Here is an 18,011-nt window from a genome sequence, read left to right on the forward strand (position 1 = left end):
TTACCCAATAGGAGAGTATTACTCTAGGGATATCCTAGGGACATCTATGTAACACAAGCATAGTAAAACTAGTATGGCACTCTGTCATTTTCATATTTTTTTTAACGAAAAAAATGGATTTATATTGCATTGTAAAGAAATAAAGCTCGTCTGCTGGATTTTCGTGATCGATCACGTGCTATTTTTCTTGCCTGGTCCTGTGCTGGCTCATTGACAGAGCCAATCAGGACATTGCCTTAGATCACGTGACTAAACGTTTCTTTTCGCTTTAAAAGTTCCGCCGTTATTGTTGTAATTCTTTGATAATTACAAATAATACAATTGCAATTTTCTTCCGTTGTCCGTAGCAACAGCAATGACCTGCTCTATGTTTATTTACCACGACCCAATGTCGGACCCAAGTGCCGGCCGTGCCCGACGTTGCTCGACTTCAGTGATCGAACGCGAACTGAAGCTTTCAACATGGCACGGCCGGTGTCGCAGCTTAAAGATTTATTATTGTCACAGCTAGGAAGTGCAGATGAAATGGTAAAGCATCAGCAGCAACAACTGAACGGTAAGTTTCGTCAACTTATTGGAAAACGTGACAAATTTTGAAGAAACGGTAAACTAGCGTGTTATTTATCATACCCAAGCTATCATAAGGCACAGATTTTAAGATAATATGACTTGTTTTGTAGAGGATAATGCGAAAATTAAGGAATTAACATCGAGCCTGGCTCTTATGAAAGAAACGCTACATACGGAAACACAAAAATTGGAAAACAAGAATGCCGAGTTGTTGCAACATACTCGTCGTTTAGTGAGTCTGCTATACCTTCTACATTTTATCAATTCTGTACAATTTATCACTATTATCTCTTTGACAGGAGGAATTGGAAGCGGAGAGAAACAAACTTGCCAAAAGAATTAAGCAGTTGGAAGAAAAACGGGACAACTTGAAACGCTGTAAAGAAAATGCACAAGACCAGCAAGTTCTGCAACAAGGAGGGTAAGTATCACGGTTGCGTTTCAAGTCTCATTTGTATTGCCATTATCTATGATAATTTGATTGTTTGTAGGAAAAAATTGAACTTGTATAGAGATTTAACTAGGATACACTGGGATTATGAAGCTTCCAAGCACAGCATTAAAGGATGTATCCTTTTTCACTATTTATAATGTGTTTGCAACCAAGCTACTTGAAATGTCTGAGCGCAATTTCTGATGACAAATAATCCTTAACATCTAACACAGATGTTTCAAACAAAAAAGATTACATCCATCATTTTTGTTATGACAATCAACAGATCACTCCTGAAATAACCGACGCGTTGTGGCACGAAATATATTTGTCCACTGGTAAGACCAAAATTGAAGATGAAACTCTCCAGTCAAACATGCCAACCAATGAAAATATTGCACCTAACTAATTACCTATATTTTTTATAAATAAAATCTTAAATTTTACATTTTATTAGATTTATGATTATATAAATAATAGTTGTAATTTTCACTTATTATTATAAGGTAATAATGGCAAATACTAAAATATAATGCAGCAATTTGTACTTGTTCAAATTTAATAAAACTAAAATATAGTGCATCAATTTATAGTTGTTCAAATTTAATGTTTTTATATTTACAAGTTAAATTATTTTCTCAAATGAATAATACATATATATCTACATACAATATTAGCGCCCATAATAATAACAATCTGTATATAAATTAGACTTTACTGCAAGTTAAAAGATTGAAAACATGTTTTGTATAATATAATGCATAATAGATAAAGACAATACACAAACCTATCATTATGAAAGTACTCGCAATGCAGAAAAGGATGCAGCTTAAAATACTCGCACCGATAGCCAATACTGTCACTGAAAATAGAAGAGACATGGTTACAGAAATATAACAGTAGTTTTATAATAAAAAGTGGAAATATTTCTTACCTTGAATCATCATAAACCCAACAAATGCAAATACAGCACTGACAATAGCAAATACAATAAACAGAAGTATCGGTGTCAGCAACGATGCTATTACAATAAAAGTAGCCATCTGTAGGAACGGATTGTGAGCAAAATGCTCTTTAAATTTGAGGATGTACATACGAACGTTGGGATGATTTCGAAATGTTTGCCATTGTTTGGCGTATTCGTCATCTATAGAATTGCATGTCGTTAATACCCTTAATGTTGTAAAATTATTAAAAATAAGACAGTGGGACGCAAGGTATACTCACAATACATAATTATTGATTTATATATACTACTGTCACCTTCTCCCTGAAATAAAATTTCTGTTTATTCATCTTAAACTGATGGTGGCATAAAGAAAATGACGAAAAGCCGATATCTCTATTCCGACAGTAAATAGATAATAAAATAATATTTCCAGGAGAGTGACAACAGTCGATTTACCTCTGTCATTTGCCCCATGGATGAAGTAGAACGTTAAATCTTAATTCTGGTTAATTTCATGCATACCCATGACTTGCACGGTGAAATTTGAAAATGGCGCTTAGGAGAAAATGACGCGGACCGTGTTTAGATTTTCTACATTCTTTAAAAAGCAAAGCGACATGCACCGAAATTCACTCCAATCTTTATAATGCTATTGCTGGTTATTGTTACTATTCGATGGAACGTTATACGTAGTTCGAAAACATTTCAAATCGGGCGAGCTTATTTCTTTTAGCCTCAGGAGACACGTAAGATCACTGTTTCATCGGTGCATCGGCACGGTTTTGGTTTTGAAGTTAGGTTGGCTTTGGTATTGTTATTTGCTTTGCCCTTCTCTTTTATCTATCTACGTAAACGCGAGGTTTTTCAGAAGTAGGTTTCGTATCCCGACAGATTTGCATTGCCACATAAAGCATATGCACGCGTCGTCCACATCTAACGCAGAGATCTTACTGCGCCTTTCAGTGTTTTTATCTTATTGCGTATATTTTATATTAGTAATTAGATGCATGATTAGATAACATTCCTCCGTATGCAAACATCTGCTTCGTGCAGATATGCAAATATGGAGAAACTAGTAACGTCGAACATTTACTTGAAAATGATGTCTGAGGATGCATCCACTTGGCACTACAAATGCTTCAAGATGCCTTCTGTGACAGCGCCTCGATTCCAACTCGGCGAATTTCGGAACTAAAGTGCGTAGCTGGCACGCTCGACGTCGGGCGCGGGCGAGTTTTGATAAGTGCTCGCTGCACCAAACGCCCACCAAATATGCGCGTAAAAATTGCGTTGTATCGTTGTGGGACGTCGATGGGAACCGATGTTCCGGCACGGGGATTGAAACGACTTTCGACGAGCTAAACCGATCCATGAACGATGTTGCCGTTGTCGCTGGGTATCCTGCTGGACGAGAGGACCGACTCGTTCTGGTCGAGGTAATCAAAGAAAAATACATTTATATATCTATACATTATCCGAAACGCGCAACAAAAATTCCGATTTATTGTCACATTAAATTTACGCTGGATTTGTGTCTAATTGCCTGTAATAATGAGATATTTTCATAATTATTGTAAGCGATATAGCGCCAAGGGATCAGACCGTAAAAGCTCCCTTTCTTTGCTTTCTTTTAGAAAGGAGAGGCGAAGGTGGTTCGTGTCGTTACTATGCGGTACGTGTCTAATATACGCTACACGCACGTCTGTCCCTTTGCTGATGCCCATCGTCAGCAAGGAGAAGCAATGGTCTAAGCCTGACTCTGGGGTGATATTGTCGAGTTTCTTTTGGGGATACACGCTGACGCAAGTGGCCAGTGGCTACATTAGCGACAGAATCGGTGGACAGAAAGTATTGTGTATAGCTGCCCTTGGTTGGTCTGCGACGACCTTCTTAATGCCAGAAATTATAGAGTTCTTTTCTAAGGATGAAACGTCCATTTTGCTGGTCGCAGCATTAAGAACGATTAATGGAGCATTTCAAGGTAATTGTTGCATTGCGCTGTTGCGCCAAGAGCAAGGGATAACGGAACCTGTCCACTTACAGGAATGCATTTTCCTAGCATGATTAGTCTGATCAGTCAACGTTTGCAAGAAGCAGAACGCGCTTCTTTCTTTAGTTTGTTAACATCAGGATCTGCTCTGGGTACATTGCTCACTGGATCCTTAGGCTCGTATCTCCTGGAAAATTATGATTGGATGACTGTTTTTCGAGTGTTAGGTATTTTCTGACCCCTCATTTTTTGCTGTATTTGTTTTCGATCAGAAGCGAGATACATTTGTGGTGTTCATCAATTTAGGGGGCATGAGTTTGGCATGGACAGCCTTGTTAAACTACCATACCTTGTCACTTAAGGAAAAAGCAGCTTCCACTAAACCAGCTACTAGCTACACCTTGCCTTGGCTCAAACTTCTGTCAAAGCCTCCATTCTGGTAATCATGATGCATGGGAATTGTAATATTTCCTATTTGCGGGTTAGAAGTAATGAAATAAAATGTATTCTCTTTTAGAATTTAAGGCATAGGTAATTCCGTTACAGCTGTGCTGGAAAATAACGATAATGCTTTACCTAAACATAGCCTACTCAAATTTATTTTTGAGAAATTTATTACTAGTATTTGTGTGTCTAGTTCAGTAACTCTCAATTTTCTTTAAAAACTATTGTAAAAAGTGCAAAGTATTATTGATAACTCATTGCAAATACAATAAGTATGTTAGTTCTATTGCTTTGCTTGTTTTGCTTCAACTGTTAACTATGTCTTCCAGGTCTTGTGTCATTGGACATGCTTGCCAAAATAATTGTTTCTTTGTGTTACTCTCGTGGATGCCGACATACTTTCATGATACATTTCCTGAAGTTAAGGTAACCTCCTTATTTTATCTGGTTCCAACATAAATTCAAAACATAAATTCTCTCTGCACAGTATAATAAAAAATCGTTTGTAATAATATCATATTTTATTTTAATAAGAAACGTTTTTATCTTTCAATAAATATAGTATCAGTAAATAAGATGCAGAAAGCTGTGCAAAACAACAATGCAAATATTTTCAACAATCTTTGTATTATAATGATATCTGAAATAATTTTTGTGTTAACAGGGTTGGGTTGTAAATATGGTGCCATGGTTGTCAATGTTACCTTGTACAATTCTGGGGAAAGCTCTGTCAGAGAGAATAATAGAAGCTGGCTATTCTGTGACTGTAACGCGTAAAACCATTCAAACAGTCTGCTTTGTTACCGAAATTGGAAGCCTCTTGGCTTTGAGTAAGTCGAATATATCGCAACTCTGTTCAAAAATTCTGCTTTGTATTACTCCACTATGATATAATTACTTTACTTCTGTACATGATTAATTCTCATAATGTTTGTTCGGTTGCAAGGTGTCTTCGACTGCATCAAAGATCAGCAGACACTTTCGAGCTCTGATAATAATTGTTAAACACGCAATAAAAATCACGTGAATTGTTTTCTTTGCAGTGAAAGCGGAAAGTTTTCAAAGTGCAATATTGTGTCTCGCGCTGATCATTGGTGGTTCAGGCTTTCACAGTAACGCGATCGCTGTAAATCCGTCGGACCTTGCACCGAAGCATTCTGGCAGTGTATTTGGCCTCATGAATACCGTCGGTGCTATACCCGGTACGTTAGTAATTATTATATAGTGATACGGTCAGTTGCACACGCTGTCGCGGATTGTAATAATGCATTTGTATTAATTTTTCCAGGTTTTCTTGGTGTATATTTCTCTGGATACATCTTACACGTGACACACAGCTGGTCTGTCGTTTTCCTATTTATTGCCGTAATCGATGTCCTAGGATGCATAATATATTTATTATTCGGCTCAGGCCAAGCAATTATATGAATTACATTCCACATTCGCTGTCTCAATTATCGAAGAGGAACCCTTCACCTCCCTGTTGTCGGTTCCTTTTCGGAATCTGTGCTCGAGATCCGCTAAAATTTAAACGATACGTTCGATTGAAAAACAGGCACATCGCGGGTTATCGAGTATCCAATGGAAAGATTTCTCTTTTAGGAAGTAGCTGGTGATATTTCGCGATGATTCACCTAATTGGGTGGCCGCAGAACAGCGACGTAGTTTAATCCCCCACCACCTGGAGAATCGTAATGCATGGTGAATTCGCGCACGCGAGCCAATCGCGCGGTTCCTCTCGCAACTCGCATCGCGGTGACATGAGAACATCGCTTTACGCGTGCAAGATCCGCGGTAGCAAGTGCTCGATGCCTTTTTTAACGCGAAGCATGTGAACGGATCTCGACTGTTCGACACACTCGTAGCAGAATCTCGCGCACGGGAGCGAGGAAGAGGGAGATACGGTGGGAGCGAGGAGGACAGAGCGAGTTATCGCAGCGAGAGTGCACGGTCGAACGGCGGCAAATATATTCCGTACCGTACCGACGTGTTCGTTCAGCGAAGACCCGTAGATACCCAGGGGAACACCCGAATCGCGCGGCCCTTCACGCGCTTGCTTTGCTCGTTCGTTCGTTCGCTCGTGTCCACGAAGAGAAGCTGATCGTCCGCCTCTACCGTACCGCGCCACGCACGGGACAGCGCGCGGCCCGATCGCGCCCGATCAACCGACCGTCCGTCGACGCTCGCCGCATTCGTCAGTTCGCGGCATTGGACATCGTTTTTCTCGCGGTGCCCCGCGGCGTACGTCTGCTGCTGCCGCCCGCGAATGTGAACGCTCAACAGTGCGCCGTGTTGCCGTCGTCGCCGTCGCGACCGCTACGACCACTGTACATCTCATGTGCGATCCGCGGTAACCATCGTGCAGCACCGCCGGATTCTGACGAGTGCCATCGCGTGCCTGTGAAAACGGTTTCTCGGCCGCTGGGATCCATCAAATTGTCAACCTGATTGCGCGGTGCCCTCGAGAGCGAGAGAGAGAGAAATAGAGCGAACGAAGGCGAAAGAGCGATAGATAGAGGGGAAGGAGAGCGAGAGCAAGAGAGACGGAAGGGAAGGAGGTGGACAGAGAGGGACAAGGAGGGAGAGAGAGAGAGGGAAAGAGAGTCAGATAGAGTGTGAGAAAGAGAGAGTTAGGCAGGCAGGCACCCGCTGGCTGTTCGCTCCGTCGCTCCGCACTTTCCTCCCACCCAAGTATCAATGTTGTCTGGCAATGGTGTGTAAGGAGAACGTGGTATCATGGTTTGGAAATCTGTCCAGGTAAGTGGTAGCGTCGCGCCGCGACGATACGATATCGGCGTGATCTCTCTCAGCGCGCACTCTCCCCCTCGAGAGATATTTCAGCAGTAAATTTTGCGTAACCGTTCACGCGTCGTCGTCGTCGTCGTCGTCGTCGTTGCGTTGCCGTTGTCGCTGTCGCCGCTCGACCGCGCGCGAGGATTTTGATACCTCGTCGCCGCGGCGTGCCTCTATTTATTCCCGCGCCGTTGTCTCTCTCATGCGAACGAGAATGTCGCGCCTCTCTTACGTTACCCCTTACGCGTTACCTCACAATGTAGATCTCTGCTGAACGTTTTGGTATTATTGAGAGTGTACCTTGCTACGTTGCGTTCCTGCCGTTTCTGGCTCATCAGTGCTCCAACGCCGGATCGGACACTTGTGCCTTTGTCGTCTCGTAATTTTGTTTTAATTGTACGAAGCGACCGACTCGGTTATGGAAAATTCTTCTAATAAAAAGAAGATATTTCGTGCTTCCTTTTCTTCAATCCCACGTACCAATAATAGAATGATTAGAATATTATTAAATAAGAGACGAATATTTATGTATGTACGATAAAGCAATATCCGTTACAAATTGCCTCCGGTGCTCTAACTCTTGGAGGAGATTAAAAGGAAAATATTTAGAGTTGTCAATGTGAAATAGGAAAACTATTATGGTCGTGCATTATATTCAAGTATATTTTCTCTGCGGACAACTGGAACTGTAGTATCTAGAATTATCGTTTTTAAAATGATTAATGTGTTAATGAATAATTTCTTCACGGTATTACCTGATCTAATCTAATCTGCGATTTTTTATCTGTCCAGTTATAAACGTATCGATGTAATGTGCACATTGCTGAACATGTGCTTGCCGTTCGAAGTACGGTACCTCGGCACGTGTGTCGAGGATATCGGCAAGCGGGACTACAATGATCTGCGCGACACGGAGCACCATGCGAATAGTGCCTCCGAGCTGGCTGAGCTGACGACGTCCAGTGTGACGGACAAGCGCACGCGAAGAAAACTGGCACTTTACATGGCACTCTTGCATTCGTGCAATTACACATGTGCGGTGATCTTGTACAAGAATCTGTCGAACCTCGATCACCAGGAGATCACCAATCTGCTAAACGGGACCACCTTCCACGTGGATAACCAACCATTGGAAGAGTTGCTGTTGCTGTATACGATGGCACTGAATCACCCGGCCTTCACATACGAGCAGAAGAGCGTCTTTGGCAACATATTCATCAAGCTCCAAGAGGAAGAGACTCGTCTGAATCTCTCAAAGATTAACTCTTCTTTCAAACCGACACAAGTAATACATGAAGCCTTATTTTCTTTGAGAAAGAGCGATAGCATCTAATATCTTTGCAAAGATTGACATCTGTCTTTCTGCATTTATTAAATTATCATTAATTTTTAATAAGCTTGATTGTTTTAATATTGTCTGTAACTTTACATTTACGTGATAATTATGTACGATAATGCAGCGTAGTAATAATGCGTTGCACTGAAATGTATTGCGTATGATATTTGGAAATTATATTAGTTGATGTGAATGTATATATAATTTAAACTTATGCAGGGTTGCACGCCACCATGCATGAGCACAAACGAGAGGCTAATGGAGCCTGAGATTCCGGGCAGCTGTTTAATGCCACCACCACCAATGCAGCCTTATCATGGTACGTCGTGTCGCATACTTTCCAAACATTCTGACAGAAAATCTGTAAAGGAAAACTTTTGAATTGTAATAAGATATGTTGCGCTTGATCTTTTTCTCTATATTTGCAAGCAAATTTTTTTACTTTTAAATTTGGTGGTTTTTTGCGGTTTTATTGATGTTGTATTATATTTAGGAGAAATGGCGATGAGGAACAATGCTATGGTCACTGGAGTACCTCCCGGCCTCACGATACCCCCACCAGGACTGTGCCTGCCCGGTCCGGAGCAAATGCCTATGGGATCCGGCGGTAGTACGCAATACGTTCATCTCGGTTTCCCGTCCGTGAACCACATGCCCCCATGGACAGGTCAGGTTATGATGGGAAACCAGCTGATGTATCACACTGGTGACATGTTGGCTTATCCACCTTCTCCCTTAGTCAGTCGCCAGTCCTCGCCGTCCCAGTCGCGATCTCCTAGTCGCAGTAACTCGCCGATGGGCCGTGGCAGGGCTAACGCTAATCCGCGCACCTCGTCCTCGCAAGTAATCCAGTCCACCTCCAACACTCTGACGACTTCGTCGAGCGGCTCTAACAGTCAAACGAGCATCTCCGGCTCGGGTGCGACTAACAGCAGTAACAATAACGGCAACAATAACAACAATTCCCTGCCGCCCCTACCAGCGCTCGGTGCAAGTAGAAGTCTTCCTAGTCAACCGCCGTTGCTGCCGTCATCACGGTCCGTTCCTCTGTCCGTCACGAGCTCTTCAACCTTCTCGCGGCACAACAGCGTTGACAATACCTCGTCGTCCACCCTGATCCCGGCGGCCCAGTCGAAACAGTTGCCGCCGCCGCCGCGACTTCGATCGTCGAACGGCGATTCTCTCCGGGAAACTTTGGGCAAAGAGATGCCGAATTTCAAGGGCAACTTGCAAAATTACTCACTCGATGAGGTAAGGAAAATTTGATAATTGGAATGTACGATACTGAGTTTATTCTCTCATCTGAGACTGAATTAACTGTATAATGTGCATTGCAGATCAGAAGGATGAGCGATGAGGACTTGAGGGATATCGGCTTGACACCGAACGCGGTGGGACAGTTGAGGAGTATAGTCAAGAGTCAAACTAGCAACGGCTTGAACCAAATTTCAGCTGATAAAAAGCTGGATTGCACGAGCAACGTTACGCATCCGGTCGCAGAATCGATTGAGAACGAGGTATGATTCATGCAAAGGATGCATCGTAGCATGTGATCATCTTATTTTGGGATCAGATTGACAAATTTGGGCCAATCTTTCCTTAACAAAAATTCTCGATGTTTGGATTTACTTACAAGCGTTCGTCTTGTCACGCAGGTTGCACCAGGAATGGAGGTTTTGAGTGATAATAGTAATTCAAGCGGGAAATCGATGCCACTGCAAGAACAACATCCGGCGATGCATCATTATCATAATCACATAACCACTCCCAACGTACGGCGTTATCCCGCCGTGCCATCAATAGATCCCGCGCAAATACAGATGTATCCTGCTCCGCCACAAATGTACACAGCCCAGAATTCACAGTGTTATGCTTGCCTCGCTTTACCAACTATAGCTGGAATGCCAAATCGATATTCAAGGTACTTGCCAATTAATCATTCTTCAAGTAATTTTAACGATTCTTGGTTCTAGGGATATAATATCGTTTTTAAGTTAATTTCAAATCTATTTTTGACTTGATATGACACTTGATTTAATGTTAAACGTTAAGGGATTGTAATCTACGCAATGTGCTCTCAGGTGTAATGCTCAGCACGTGTATTGTCTCGCGCAACTGCAAGGGCTGCGGCTCGATTCCGAGGGTAGCCGACAGTGTTCTCACAGTAGTAGTTCCGACAGCACTGGGAGCAGATCACCACCCGAGACGCCGCCGGCCGTGCCATGGGTCAGTGGTGGCGCGGGCGACAGCAACGTCGCGCCGCCCGTCACCGATCACATGAACTCCGTGCCGGTGCACTCGACGGCGCCGCCTCACGTCGCCGCATCCTCGGCGCAACAGTCGATGCCGCAGCAGTCCTCGGTGCCACCGGAGAGCAGGCAGCTTACCAGGAAGAATCCGCCGGTGCGTACAATGCGACAGAAGAGCCAGGGAATACTGAACGGGGCCGGCAATGGGAACGGCGGACCGCCAAGTCTACCGCACTGCGTCTCCTTCCCGGCACCGCCGACACATTCGCAACTCACATATTTGCCGCACGGCCACTTCCCGGCGACGCTACGACCCAGTAGCGGTATCTACTCCAACTATCTGCATGGACCGTCCGCGAGACCGGCCTACCCCGCGGCGGCGTACCAACCGAACGGGGAGATGATGTATCCGTATACGGGGCATCCCGCATCCGGCAGCACCCCGCCCCCACCGCCGCCGAACGCGGCCACCGCGACGCCGGTACAAGCGTCGTACATGCCGCCGACACCGGTGGTAACATATGCAGCAGCGGTGATCCCGCCGACGAAGATCTGCTGCTACAACTGTGGCAGTAGTAGTCACCTTGCGGTAGATTGCAAGGATCAAACGATGGAGGACCTCACGAAGAAAGGTACGTCGTCCTAATGCAATCGCGTGCCGCGTTGCGCCGCGAGAAAAAGAATGCCATCATTGTAAACGGCGTTTCTGATTTATATTGGAGAATTTCGAGTGGACTTGGATTTTAGTTTTTCAGACGTTATTATAAAATAGATTGTACAAGAAATTGGATTATTTATAGGAGATAATTAACACGTAACAGATAAAAAAATCCGTATTTTCAAGTAGATACGGCCGACGTGGAACACTTCACTTGAGATAGACTTAATGTTCGTAGTATTGTTCTCTCGTAGCTGATTGTAAATCTGTGACCAACCGTGTGGCACATAGAAGTAGCAAAGATATAGTCCAACTTGCAATCGTGCACAAACCGCTCACGAGTTGTCATCACGAAGAACACGAAAATTCTTTTAATTTCAGCCCAATATCGGCTGGACTACACGATAATGAAGCAGCCTGGGGAGTGCCCGAGTTCCGACAAGTGATCCCCTGCCACGGATCTTCTTGTTACCACTCGTCACAATTATCACCGCCACTATAACCGCAACTGTTGCCATCATCGTCATTACCAACACCGTCACTACTACCACCACCACTACCACCATCACCAGCAGCACCGCTGTCACTGTAATCAGCAGTACGCCAGTATGAATCTATGTATGGACAAGACGTCGCGAGATGACGACCGTTACTGTTCCTCGTTTCAGTTCTCGGTAATATTTGTGAATGTCCGACGTTATACTTGGAACGATGATTACGACGATGCTAATGCTGACGCAGACGCTGACGTTGACGATGACGATGACGATGACGCTGATGCCATACTCGACAAGCTTGATAGCAGCAAAGTTTTTCTAACCGAGAACGTCTCACGGTTCATGGTATCGGGTATACCTTTTGCAACTTCTTATGTATGATAGTTGATCGCAAAGAAATGATCTAATCGCAAAACCGTGTAAAATATGGTGTAGTTGTATTGTACAAAGCAGAAACGAGGCGAGAAATAATCATGAGAGGCTGCGCGATGTGGAACACGATGTCTTGCCTGTGTTTCTTTTACGTAAGACACCAGTTCAAAAGATTTTTCAGTTTAAAATAGCGATTCGCGACACTTCTACTACAGCGACACACTTCTCGGCCACTTGTCACTGGGATCCTTCAACCCAGCGGTGTTTCCACACATGCTCCTTCCTGTATCCCGCAAATTATCTCGTAACGATTACCCATGAACGGAACACGATGATGAAGAACGCATTGTGCTCCGGACAGGAAAGGGGGGAAAATAAAATCATGCGTGGTTCGAACATATTTAGCAATCGATATTTCTAATCTACTATGTCTATCACTACTATTAAACTATTACTCTATTACTTCTACTGTCGCCACTCTGCGCCACGTTTTTATGTACATATATTTTTCTCAATTCTTACATGCGCGATGAATCAATAATAATGTGTGAAAAGAAAAAGCGTGTAATATATGTGAGATAAAGGTGCGTGCGTGCGTATGTGTGTGTGTGTGTGTGTGTGCATGGTGTGTATATGCGCGCGCGTGTCGCATGCATGCGAGCGTGTATGTGTATAAATGTAAGAGGAAGGTAGGATGCAAGAGGCAGAAAAGGGATGGAAGGGAAGAAAAAAAAATAAAACGTGACGGAGGAAAGAGAGAGACGAGGCTAAGAAAGATGAGAGAATGCGAGAACAACAAACCAAAAGTGTTCGATTATCTAGCTGCCGTTGCGCTTCTATATGTGCTTGTTCCGCGCGCGTGCGTATGTGTGTATATAAAATTACATATATATATATATATATATTATATATATATCTACATGTCTCTACTGCTCACAAATCGTTTCTTATCTTATAGATAGTTGGTAGTTAGATGGCGATACTGTTCATACACGAGTAGTCATGCGATTGCACGTGCATTTGAGACGATTTTATACGACTTTTATCGATCGCCCGTGTCTTTGAGCGTAATCAACGTTAAGCTTTTTTACGCATTCGGTTGCAGCAAGTTAGGTGTTAAGCGTGGTTAACTAAAGTCCCCCCCCCCGCTCTGTATTTCTGTTTGTATCATAGAGCAATTATTTAAAAAAAAAAAACAGAATCATCGAGCAGATCTTTTGCGCTGTTAACAATCGTGAGAACCGTAGATCTTCGTAATTGAGACACGCCTGATTTCGCGATATATTTTCAACATATGCAAGTACAATGTATTCACACATACACACTTGGAGGGTTTACTCAATTTTTTCCCTCTTAGAACGTGAGACCTTTTCTTTATCTCTCTTAGATCTTTAGAAGCTGTTAGAAATGTGTAAAGCACACCTGCACACCACGTGAACACAATCTCGGGAACACGTGCTTCTTTTAGTTTGCGCTAGTCGACATCCTTTACACGCGAGCATGAATTTTCACGTCGTTTTATGCGCCGAGGAAACAAAACTGATTAAAATAGTTAACCAAAGTTGCAACACACTGTTGGTGCAATGGGCCCTTAGGGAGCAACAGTGAAGGGTAAAACTGGATACGAGCGGAGTGACAGGCCGCTATAGCGAAACTAACTACTGGTGCATTTAAGACAGGATCGTACGGATTCTCATTGACGAATGCGATAACACTGCTCGATACACCCTTTGTACACGGACGAACTTTCGCAGTTGGGATCCCGAGAATCGCGAATTGTCCGCCTCACAGAATTATATATATATATATGTATAAATATTTTCTGGTACGAAATTGGTATTACCACGAAAGTCACTGGTATATATGTGTATGGTGTGTGTGCGCCCGCGCACACGCACACACATACGTATATACCGAGACAAACGGGATAGTTGGACGATGTTAAGTAGATAGAGGGAAACCAATGCGATAAGAGGGAAGCTCTTTGTGCTATTTGTAAAGAATTTACGGAAATGAGACTAAAAAATGCTGCTATGTAGCGTTGATAAGCCAAATCGGACATTTTCTGGGGAACGTAGATATAGGGTTCCTCGGATTTTATTTTTCGAAGTGATATCGTCAAACTCGTTATTGTCGCAAAGTGTTATATAAGATGAAATCAAACTACATCGGCTGTCGTGAATGATATAGGAGATTGAGCCGAATTAATTTTTCGCGTCACGTCGTGAAGCGATGCATTTATTTAGTCAAAGATCGCCAAGAAAAGTTATTATTGTCACTCGAATAGGTGGTAGAATACTGCCGTCTTCACTTTGTCTTTATATTTTGTTGCAATCTCTGTATGTAATGGACAAATCACGAGAAACACTTAAAGAAGCAAATTCAGTTGTTGAGTGCCCGGTGTGCTTGTTTTATTTAAATGTGCTGCGTAGGTTTTCAGTTGATTCGGCCATCATTTCTTTTCATAATCGTCCGTGCAATTTTCATTAAATTGTTTTATATAATACCGTGCAACGAAATTATGTATTAGAAATACGACGAAATATAAAGATGCTTGGCACTAATTAAAGATTCAATGTGTTGACGCGAAAAGTTAAGATAGTATTGAAATATGGCGAATGTATATTAAAAAAAAAGAAAGAAAAGAAATGAGACATACGTGTACAGGAGTGCCGCATAATTTCTGACTATTATATGTTCCTTGAACAGTTTAATTTCCTTTTATCGAAATTATATATATTTGGACATTAATAATTTTATTAAATCAATAGCTTTTGCTAGTGATTCAAAAGAAGAAGTGAAATGCAAATCAATCGGAAGAATCTGTTCATTAAAATTAAACTGTGGGACTTCTATATTTGATTACATATATTATAATGACTTCTGTCCACGTAAAAAGACACATGTCTTTCTGGGTTGCAATTTCTTACTGTTATTACAATCTCGTGCTAAAGAATAGTATTTATTTGTAAATGTAGAGCTGATCACACTCATCCATATCCACAAATTATTGAATATTAACAAATCTCTCTCTCCGTTATCAAATTTTTTTATCGTTTTACCTGTTTTTATAGTTTCTGTCCTTAAAGTGTACCAAATTCAGTAGTGAAGATGTCCTTTGAATCCACAGATATCAGAAATCTAGAAAAATATGAAGGCTGTTAACAGATCAAGATGTTATAATAAAAAATTAAAATTAAACATGGGGTGTTCAAGAATTCTGACGAATTCAATTTGAAAGATTTAATAAAAAGTTGAGCCATAATTTATCTACATGAAAAGTTTGGTTTATCTTCAAGATATTTAATATGAAAAAGTAAAAAAGTAAATTTCGTACACGAAGTTTTCATTACGTAAAAATTGATTAATTTTTCTAAGCTCCTTTTCCATTCTCGCATCTGTGGCTAGAAGGATATCGGATAATTCTTAGACCATCCATTATGCGTCTCATACTGATTGTGTTCGGTAGTTCCTGTATACATTCTTTTCGCATTGGGTGAAATCTCTGCGAAAGAAAATTAGTGGCCGTTTCTTGGAAAATTGTTGGTTCCAGCATGTGCTCGTTTGTTACTAAAATCAGCCCCGTCATAAAAAGATTGACAATTTGGGCATTAGATGTTGCAGTTCCTGTTACTGTTAAAAATTGCAAGAATGTTAGAAGGACATCTGTCGCACATATGTATATACAAGTATTTGGGAAGATCGGTATAGATGGCTTGATCTTCGTTCTTTATTTGTTCAAATAATTAGCGTGAGATCCGAAGTGAAGTCAATATTTTAATATTGGTTTAGATAATTTGCATTGTTGAGAATGCGTTTTTGATAACGTCATTTTTTAGAGATTGTATACCGATTACTTAATCAACGGGTCGTTCCGGTATAAAAATTTTTCTAGAACTACGAAACGTAAGAGCACAATAGCTGGAAAATAAAAAGAAGTACAAGATTCTGTCAAGTAATATCAAGGTTACTAGTTAAAAATTTGATAGGAGTCAAAACTGATCGCTTTGACTTCTCGAGTGTTAAGATAAGTTGATTACGTCCGTTGTTAAATATATAGCAACAAACTGTGTCGAACAAAATTTGTATAGTGACTGTGAATAATGCATATTACTGTTCATATATATAAGTTGTGAATATGGATAAATTAAGAGAAGAAAGAAAATTTATAGAAAAGATCAATCAAAAAAGAAATCCACGAAGTACTCTAGATTAGATGATGCATTTGTCACAAGAATGTAAAAGGAGTACAAGATGTATAGTAAAAAAAAAAACAAAAAGTATAAATAAAAGAGAAAGAGAAGAATCTCTAGAATTTTAAAAGAGCGTGCTCTTTTAAGAAGATAAGAAAGCCTTACTCTTAAGTGCGTAGTTCATAGTTAGCACATATTTAATCTTTCGAATACTTAAATGTAATTATACTCCTGTAAACGTAATTATATTATCGAGAATATCTAAATGTATTTTATATGTCAACCAACAATTTTTTTTCTTTCAATGAGATCCTCTCTTCGTCATTTCTCATTTTCATTCTTATTTTAATTTCAAGATGATCTCAATTACGTAAAATGGAAAGAGATTTGTCCATCCATATGCAAGAAGTGTAAAACGAAAGTAAGCAGTTCAAAGATACGTAGTATAGAATTTTATTTTTATAGATTTGTGAAATTGTGTAGAATAATATTTAAATAATTCAAAACAGATGACAATGTGCGAACGTTATCGCTCGTTCGCTCATAAAGCTTACGGCAGACGCTTTGCAAACCTGCTCCTGATAAACTTGGCTATCTCAATTATTGCTCCCATAAGCAGTGGTGGACTCACCAACAGTTATGTGATAAAGTCCGAGTCCTGCTAATAATTGGCATATCTTCTTGCTAATTATCTGCAGGCCATACTAGTATAAAAAGAGTACTATTATAAAAAGATACTGTTACACTATCTCAATTTTTGAGAAATGGGACTATTACCGTTTGCAAATTTGTTAGATTCAATCCAATTAGATAACACTCGTCTGGAAAGAATTATCAACGATTTTCGACCGTTGGCTAACTTTCTACTAATTATGACACATTATTAGCTCAAAATTGTTCAACTTAAATTAATCTCATTGCCGTAATTAATTCACAAGTTTATTTTATAAATCTACTTAGCTACTTATTCATAGCTTTGCGTTACGCAGATTGAATGGCGACAGTTTCATCAAGATTAATGACGATAGAGTTTGGTGACATCATGACGATCAAGCAGAAAACGTGCTCCGTAAGTACCGCATCATCACGTGTACGTCACTCAAGAGTATCGAGTGACCATGGGTGATGATAACGGACGACGGGTGTTTCGCTCGGCGCCTGCTGTTAGTTTGCGGATCGTGGAAAAGCTCGGCCGTGCCGTCATTCCCTCTCGGGCTACCGTGGCAGTCGGACGTTCCACGTGACCTACTATCCACTTCCTCATCCCTCTCCAACCCTCTCTGTCTCCTTCTTTTTCTCTGCTTCCCTTTAATATCACCCTCTCCTTCCTGAATCGTCTCCTCGCGGGGGACTTTAACACGCATACGCGAATCCGCTGCGCATCGTCGCGCAAAGCTCCGCGCCGTGAGCCAGTCGCATCATCGCGGAACGGGGTCGATCGAAACCACGTAGAACGTGATACGAGGAAGCCCGAAATTCGCGTGGTGGTGCGAGTGGATACCGTTGTTGGTGGAGCCACCTGGGTCG

At 41.5% G+C, this 18,011-nt stretch overlaps 4 protein-coding genes and 1 long non-coding RNA gene across 7 annotated transcripts; 3 read left to right on the forward strand and 2 right to left on the reverse strand.

The window, feature by feature from the left end:
• Positions 1 to 103: 103 nt before the first annotated feature.
• LOC105276168 lies at positions 104 to 1,454 on the forward strand. Of its 2 annotated transcripts, XM_011333564.3 has the most exons (6): positions 104 to 245; positions 348 to 556; positions 681 to 802; positions 870 to 991; positions 1,062 to 1,138; positions 1,237 to 1,454. In XM_011333564.3, exons 2-6 carry the CDS (start codon positions 463 to 465, stop codon positions 1,410 to 1,412), a joined length of 591 nt encoding a protein of 196 aa, XP_011331866.1. In that variant the 5' UTR covers positions 104 to 245; positions 348 to 462; the 3' UTR covers positions 1,413 to 1,454. The 2 variants fall into 2 exon arrangements, with proteins under 2 accessions (XP_011331866.1, XP_011331865.1); XM_011333563.3 differs by having other exon boundaries at positions 104 to 556.
• Positions 1,455 to 1,544: 90 nt separating this feature from the next.
• On the reverse strand, positions 1,545 to 2,914 carry LOC105276171. Its single transcript, XM_011333566.3, has 4 exons — positions 2,409 to 2,914; positions 2,231 to 2,273; positions 1,938 to 2,150; positions 1,545 to 1,865 (listed from the first exon to the last, which is right to left on the reverse strand). The coding sequence occupies exons 1-4, from the start codon at positions 2,424 to 2,426 to the stop codon at positions 1,711 to 1,713; spliced, it is 429 nt and encodes a 142-aa protein (XP_011331868.1). The 5' UTR covers positions 2,427 to 2,914; the 3' UTR covers positions 1,545 to 1,710.
• Positions 2,915 to 3,178: 264 nt separating this feature from the next.
• LOC105276169 (solute carrier family 17 member 9) lies at positions 3,179 to 5,825 on the forward strand. The gene is made up of 8 exons (XM_011333565.3): positions 3,179 to 3,388; positions 3,587 to 3,933; positions 3,996 to 4,169; positions 4,249 to 4,381; positions 4,716 to 4,812; positions 5,051 to 5,216; positions 5,430 to 5,588; positions 5,675 to 5,825. Exons 1-8 carry the CDS (start codon positions 3,330 to 3,332, stop codon positions 5,812 to 5,814), a joined length of 1,275 nt encoding a protein of 424 aa, XP_011331867.1. The 5' UTR covers positions 3,179 to 3,329; the 3' UTR covers positions 5,815 to 5,825.
• Positions 5,826 to 7,006: 1,181 nt separating this feature from the next.
• On the forward strand, positions 7,007 to 16,432 carry LOC105276173 (SH3 domain-containing protein C23A1.17). Of its 2 annotated transcripts, XM_011333569.3 has the most exons (9): positions 7,007 to 7,143; positions 7,972 to 8,464; positions 8,735 to 8,834; positions 9,009 to 9,182; positions 9,255 to 9,766; positions 9,853 to 10,032; positions 10,171 to 10,436; positions 10,597 to 11,396; positions 11,804 to 16,432. In XM_011333569.3, exons 1-9 carry the CDS (start codon positions 7,097 to 7,099, stop codon positions 11,866 to 11,868), a joined length of 2,637 nt encoding a protein of 878 aa, XP_011331871.1. In that variant the 5' UTR covers positions 7,007 to 7,096; the 3' UTR covers positions 11,869 to 16,432. The 2 variants fall into 2 exon arrangements, with proteins under 2 accessions (XP_011331871.1, XP_011331869.1); XM_011333567.3 differs by having other exon boundaries at positions 9,009 to 9,766.
• On the reverse strand, positions 15,839 to 17,599 carry LOC105276172. Its single transcript, XR_893356.3, has 2 exons — positions 17,262 to 17,599; positions 15,839 to 17,188 (listed from the first exon to the last, which is right to left on the reverse strand). It is a non-coding gene; the product is annotated as an uncharacterized LOC105276172 (long non-coding RNA).
• Positions 17,600 to 18,011: the final 412 nt, after the last annotated feature.

This window comes from Ooceraea biroi, chromosome 9 (assembly GCF_003672135.1).
Source record: "Ooceraea biroi isolate clonal line C1 chromosome 9, Obir_v5.4, whole genome shotgun sequence".
Classification (NCBI taxonomy): domain Eukaryota; kingdom Metazoa; phylum Arthropoda; class Insecta; order Hymenoptera; family Formicidae; genus Ooceraea; species Ooceraea biroi.